Source organism: Anabrus simplex, chromosome 1 (assembly GCF_040414725.1).
Source record: "Anabrus simplex isolate iqAnaSimp1 chromosome 1, ASM4041472v1, whole genome shotgun sequence".
In the NCBI taxonomy this organism is placed as follows: domain Eukaryota; kingdom Metazoa; phylum Arthropoda; class Insecta; order Orthoptera; family Tettigoniidae; genus Anabrus; species Anabrus simplex.
In genome coordinates this window covers 157,807,079-157,814,473 of record NC_090265.1, presented here as the reverse complement: position 1 = coordinate 157,814,473, position 7,395 = coordinate 157,807,079, and the positions used below count along the sequence as shown (strand labels likewise).

Genomic DNA, 7,395 nt, shown 5'->3' with positions numbered 1-7,395 from the left:
TTTTTATTCCATTTACATTGGAAATCACATGTACCAATAAACTAGTTCTTCATTCTGTCACTTGCATCACATTTTTATTCCATTTAGATTGGAAATCACATGTACCAATAAACTAGTTCTTCATTTTGTCACTTGCATCACATTTTTATTCCATTTAGATTGGAAATCACATGTACCAATGAACTAGTTCTTCATTTTGTCACTTGTAACACATTTTTATTCGGTAGTCTTATAAAAACAGAGTATTTAAAGGAATAAATATGATGGTTTTGAAACTTGGAACACTTGTTCCTACCTGTGTAGTGATTTTATTAAAAGTCCTGAAATAGTAAATGAGTTTGAGCCACCAACATAAAAAGTTGGTACGACTTCTAGGTTTTTTCGTGAATATCACGAAGTCGGTTGATCGTAGAATTACAAAAATAGTTATGCACAAAATTGTAGCTAACAAACGTACACATAGAAAAATATATTCACTGGATTGTGTTTCTAATACTTTTTGAAATGATAGGGTATCACGTTGTCATTTTTCTTTGATCGCTACATTATTGCTGCAAATGAGCTCGAATCTTCTGAACGTTCGGTTGTTTCTAGAAAGAGTTCATAATATTTGAGAATATAAAAATGACTTCAAAATGCATACCTAATTTAATTTTTTAAACTCCAGCCCTTCAGTAAATACATCTATGTTATTATTACAAATGATCGTGATGAAATGCGATCATCGTAACATAGAGCCGAACCCTTCTAAAGGGGATAATTTGGTAAACGTGATGAAAAATCTAAAATTCAATCAAAATCTCATTCATTCGTTGATTAATAAACTTCTTGGTTTACATGGTTCTCTTTGTTTGCTGGTATGGGATGGCTCAAAGGCTGGTTCATTAACAGCTGATGTAGAGTGTCCTCAGTCACCTTCAACGCTGATCTCAGGAAGTGGTACTGTAACAAGTCCTCGGCTTCGCCGTCGTCTTCCACGGTTATACGGATGTCATTTAGGCATTCGCCATGGCAGTTATTGGCAAACGGTTGTGCAATTCATTGCAACTTTTCTGCACCCACACTTACGTCCACCACAACCACCTGTGTGTGCTTGTAGAATGTGAGGTTTAGAACTGTCTCAGGTGCGACAGGATCTTTGGTTGTCACTGTCATGAGCCGATTCTGTTTGCGCTCCCATCCCCAGAGTTCGGGATATAATTGATTCGCCATCCATAGCTGCACCTGATGTTACACGCGGAAGGAGTGCTGTTTGGCTGCTCCTTCCGTTGGTGGCAGTGCAGAAATATCCGTTTTGACGTAGAATACAAAATTTGGGAATAAATACTAGAGGTGTAAGTCAAGGAAGGTATCTTTAGTAGATGCTCCATACTATTTCAGGAAAAGATCTTCCCAGCTTCTGCTACCGCATCGTGGGACTGTTGAACACGTCGGCAATATTCTATAGATCAGTGTGCTTCTTAAATTTAATACAGCTCAGGTTTCCTTTCCAGAATTCTGCTGGCGTTGTATCACACCCGCTACAGGCTTGTATGCAAATATGCTGTTCATCAGTCCCATCCCTTGTAAATTCTTGGACAAATAAATCCTTGTTTCAACCTTGCCATAGCTTGGGTTCACAAATAATAATATGCGTTATCACTAACCATGGACTTGTCATTTCACATTGTAATAATTAATGTGTTCAGCATTGTCAGATGCTTCTCTACATTCAATGCTACCATCCCGAAGTCTGGCTGAAAGCTTATAAATCAGTATTGATTTTGTTGCTTTCGTTTGAGACGAAATCAATTGAAACGGTGATCAATATATCCACACCACTGTGTATGCCCACTGGACTTTAACTGAATATCTTCAGATCTATTCAGTTACTTTTGTAGCTTTCGCTGTGTTAGGACAACCGTCAAACACGACAGTACAACTCTTACCGGAATAACGTTTGACGATGAAATTGACGTAACTTTGACAAATCGTGGAATCTCTTGGCCAAGTGACTGTGTGTAAGAGGAATTCACCATCAAAACAATGCCTAAGTTATAGAGGTTGATGTCCCTTTTTATTGTTTTATACATACCAAACCGAGCTCGATAGCTGCAGTCGCTTAAGTGCGGCCAGTATCCAGTATTCGGGAGATAGCAGGTTCGAACCCCACTGTTGACAGTCCTGAAAATGGTTTTCCGTGGTTTCCCATTTTCACACCAGGCAAATGCTGGGGCTGTACTTTAATTAAAGCCACGGCCGCATCCTTCCCAGTCCTAGCCCTTTCCTGTTCCATCGTCACCATAAGACATATCTGTGTCGGTGCGACGTAAAGCCAATAGCAACAAGAAACATATCAAAGAATACTCTTTGTTTGCCGCATCCCAGCTTCATCAAAAATGGCTAACGGAAATGAAGACAACTCGTGCTGTATGCCTGGAAGTCTTCGTTGGTTTGTTTACTGATGGATATACTTGGGAAAACTAACAATGGGTCAACTAATACAGCTTCATGAACTTTAATAGAACAAGTCTTTCCGCGATAATTTGAAATCTAAAAATGTTTTTCCAGTCATTTTGTCTGTTGCTTGTTTACAACTGCTATAGCATTACAGCTCGTGATTGTGGCTTCGCCCATGACTCCAGTAGCTGTTGTAATGATGCCGTCTCTTACATGGACTGAGGGATGACTGTCAAACCAAATTAAGAGCTTAGCAGTGATGTAATATCTAGCTTTACAGACTCCTGCAAATCACTTGATAGTTCTGCGTGAATATACAGTACTGCTTTGCCAAACTTATTAACAACTATATGAAATACTGAATCCCAAGTGCTGCAGTCTGTCCATTTCCATCAGCTGAATCACTTGTATCTCATTTTCTTCACTAACACTACATGGTGCGGGTTTTGATTCAGTGAGCCCAATGATGAAGACCCATCTGCCAAGCGAGTTGGCCGTGCGGTTAGGGGCGCGCAGCTGTGGGCTTGCTTGCATTCGGGAGATAGTGGGTTCGAACCGCATTGTCGGCAGCCATTTAGATAGTTTTCCGTGGTTTCTCATTTTCACACCAGTCAAATTCTGAGGCTGTATCTTAATTAAGGCCACGAACGCTTCCTTCCCACTCCTAGATCTTCCCTGTCCTATCGTCACCATAAGACTTATCTGTGTCAGTGCGACATAAAGCCAATTGTAAAAAGAAAGAAAGAAAAAGAAATTTATCTAGAAAATCTGTCATAAGCTCATCGATAACATTCCTCTCCTCAGCACTGACGTCAAGTTGCTCAGTGCTCTAGCAAAAGCGTGACCTTGAAAGATATTATTGACGATACTGGAGCACACTTCCAGCCATTAGGTATCCAATGCACCCCCAAAAAAGGGTCATTAAAAGGTGAAATAATTAAACTAGGCTACTCGAGTTAAACAAATTAAGTAAGATACCTATTTTGAAGACAATTTGTCTCTCTGAAATATTGTTTATGAGCTCTTTCTCTAAACAACCGGTGGTTCAGAACACATGAGCTTATTTGCTCAAAAAACAGCAGTAAGTAGCTATCAAAGTAAAATTACAGCGGTGAAACTCTATTATTTCAGAAAGTGTTAGATATGCAATAAAGTGAATAGGGCATCGTTTTAGGTAACTTTGATGGCTACAATTTTGCACATAAATATTTTTGGACTACGAACAATTGCCTTCGAGACATTCACGAAAAATATAGAGGCTGGAGCTCACCTGAGTCACTAGACAGCTATGAACAAGTGTGACAAGCTTCAAACCTCTCTTATTTGTTCTTTATATTTTTCCATTTTAAACGTTCATTGGCGTCCCTCTGCGGGCTGGGCTATGAAGTGAGATGAATCTTCGTAGAGAGTTTTTACGATCGGATGCCCTTCCTGATGTGAACCTCATCAGAAGAGTTCATGAGGTGAGATGAAATGAAGGACGTGATGTATGATAGTAGGAAGGGAGAGGGTGAAACCCGGTGCCGGCATATAGCCTACTCCTGTCGAATAGCACCAAGGCTTTACGTCCCCGTCCGACGGACGAATCACCATCAACAGCGTCATATACTTGAACGTTAACTAGTAAAATAATTAATTTATTTTAATATGGACATTAATATATCACTAACAACAGAACAATGAGGTCGATAAGTTCATTTTTATTGATTCATTTTTAATTATAAATAATTTAAGACTTTACAAAAACAATTTGTAACCACAATCATTTTTTTACTGTTTTTGGTACTATATTTAGTACTAACACTAATTATTTGCATTAGGCAGAAAGATATAAAGTCCATAGATATCTGAAATACCATTTCAGGTACCTAAAACTGTACTTAACGGCTATATGCTCATTTTTAGAGCTTGTAACAGGCGCCTAAAAGTTGATTCTTAATTACTTAAAAAACCGAGATTTAGTAAAAAAAGATGTAGAATTACCTTGTATGTAATAATACTATTGTGTCACTACTGAATACTCACTTATATACTGTGTAGAGATCAGAAGAATGCAAGAATGAGGAATGTGGCCTGCAAGCACAAACTTCCTGTTCTGTCCAGGCAGATCGGCTCTTATCTGCTACACGAAAACATTGACTCACACTTTGCAGTTTGCTGGATTACACCTGACAAGAGCGAAGAGCTGCCAGTAGAAGATAATATAAAGTCGCCTGGGTAGTAGCGGAGTTGCTATGGTAACCATTGCGTCACTGGCCCTGCTGGTGAAAACCCCTTCGCCCCGTGCCTCACCGGGCATGTGCATTCTTCTGATCTCCCAACAATACATACAATATATAAATTATACTGCTTGCCTCTTAGGTAAGTTGCCCTTTCACACAGCCCTGCCATGATAAGATGATCATTATTCATAACACTGTTACTGAAGATGCCACCGCAGTTCTCCTGCTGTTGTGAAGGTTATTCTCATGGCTTTCGCTATATTTAAGAGATGACTTATTTAAAAATAAATACTTGAAGGGATTAAGGGTTATAATTATACAACATTTTTATAACAATAGAAATATGCTGAAGAGGCGCTTTTGATTGATTTCAATAGCTTAACTTTTTATGTATGTAATGAAACAACTAGAAAAATATAATGGTATTATTTGGGATTTGATTTATCAGTAGAAATTACATTATGAAATACATAACAAATAAATCCTCAGAGGATGTAAACCAATAACATTTATAGATAAATTAATGGCCTGTTTTTTATTTCCATAGAGCACCATAATTTACTTCTACGAAGTAATGTTATAAAATATTCATAGATAAGATATCTTCACTACCAGAAGGCTACTTTCCTGAAATCAGCGATACTTTAACTGTTCATTACTAGTACAATAACATACGTTACAAAACAGTAATTATTGATTGACTGAGTTTTTTAAATGATTGCTGACTTTGAGCCATCTCATGTCTTAACGTGTACATTTATATATTTATTGTTAAGTATTTCCAATTTATTTTGAACAAATACTATCTTATTTTCAGCTTTATTCTAGCTAGTTCTTATCTGCATGGGGCGAAAGGAATTCTTTTCTAAAGTCGCAATTCAAATGTTTTTTAAAGAAAAGGACCATTAAAAAGGGCATTGATTCTCATTTACTCCCTTCTGTCGTGAAATGAATTTTCGTGTAAATTAAGAGATGTGTATTAAGGTAACTCAAATATCTAGCTCCCAAGCCAGGGGAATTAACCAGACGCTGCTATAAATCCTCAACCTGGCAGGGAGTCGAACCCAGGGCATTCTCAATCGAAGGTTGTTACGCTAACTATTCTTTCAAGGAACTGGACCGTACTTATTCTAATAATTCTCCATTATTAGGACAGTATAAGATTACGTCGAATTTCCCGAGTCAAGAAATCATCAATCAAAACCTTTTTATCACTGTTATTATTTTAACAGCCATTGCCTACCTACAATGTACAAGAGATTGATAGATCTGTTGTCTCAGCTGGAACCACTACCCTCAGTCCTATGCTGAGTTACTCGTGTATGATTAAAATGCAGTCCGTCCAATATGATCCTTACTTCGATGTTTCTTCAGAGCAGATCGACGCGGAATTTCGTCGAATGGACGAGGTTCGAATTTCTTTCTTTGTCGCGAAGGGTTCCTTCCATCGTCTTCGTAATCATCGTAATCTGGGTCGGGAATGTACGATGGAGGAGGACCCGGAGGTGGAGGCACCTGAGGAGTACGTACAGGTATAACTCGAGGCATATGGTGCTCCCTGCCGAGTGGCCGGCGATCCCACGCGGTTGGCTGTCTGTCCCAAGCGGGTGGCTGCTGACGTTCTCTGGTAAGTGGTGGATGATCACGGACGTACGGTTTGTGATCGTGGGCAGGTGCCGGGAAGTTCCAAGGGTTATCACGTAAATTACTTCCAACGTGCGGGGATTGAATGGACCAGGTGTTGCCATCCGTTTCTGGTCCTCTTTCAGGTGTAGCGTATTCCGTCGGTTGGTAACCCATGTTGTGCCTACAACAGTAAAATAACATATCAATCACAGAAATGTACCTTGAAATACAGTAATACCCAGAATTACGTTTTTCCATGGATCGACTGTTAACCACGTATAAAACGAGACGATGTATTAGGTGGAAGACAACCAACTATAATAGGGATGTGAAGGTCACAAATTGACCGACAGCCTTGCGTGCACGAAAAGCACCTGTTCAATCTGGCAACACTGTAACCACATGTAGGGTAACTACCTCTGTCAGGATGCAATAATCGTGCTGTACAGTTGGTGCACTGGATAGAGTTTTGGGTTAGCATGCAGGAGGTCGAAGGGTCGATCCTGCGTTGAGGCGTATGGTTTTTATTTCTTTCTTTCTTAATCTGCTTACCCTCCAGGGTCGGCTTTTTCCCTCGGACTCAGCGAGGGATCCCACCTCTACTGCCTCAAGGGCAGTGTCCTGGAGCTTCAGCCTCTTGGTCGGGCGATACAACAGGGGAGGATGACCAGTACCTCGCCCAGGCGGTCTCACCTGCTGTGCTGAACAGGGGCCTTGCAGGGGGATGGGATTATGGGAAGGGATAGACAAGGAAGAGGGAAGGAAGCGGCCGTGTCCTTAAATTAGGTACCATTCCGGCATTTGCTTGGAGGAGGTGAGAAACCACGGAAAACCACTTTAGGATGGCTGAGGTGGGAATCGAACACACCTCTACTCAGTTGACCTCCCGAGGCTGAGTGGACCCCGTTCCAGCCCTCGTACCACTTTTCAAATTACGTGACAGAGGCGGGAATCGAACCAGCGCCTCCGGGGGTGGCTACTAATCACACTAACCACTACACCACAGAGGCGGACATGTTTTAAATTTCGTAAATAAATTCACGCCCACGACGTGGAAAGGGCGTCTTTCAAAGCTGACCAATGAAAACGACTGTTCGTCCATTTCTAG

At 40.4% G+C, this 7,395-nt stretch overlaps 1 protein-coding gene across 1 annotated transcript in view; it reads right to left on the bottom strand.

Moving 5' to 3' along the window:
• Positions 1 to 5,078: 5,078 nt before the first annotated feature.
• Positions 5,079 to 7,395, bottom strand: part of LOC136863327 (uncharacterized) — an 89,626-nt gene continuing 87,309 nt past the window's right edge. Inside the window, exon 7 of the mRNA XM_068225751.1 lies at positions 5,079 to 6,468. Within this exon, the coding sequence (XP_068081852.1) occupies positions 5,988 to 6,468 (481 nt within the window). The 3' untranslated portion in view covers positions 5,079 to 5,987. The remainder of the gene's footprint in view (positions 6,469 to 7,395) is intronic.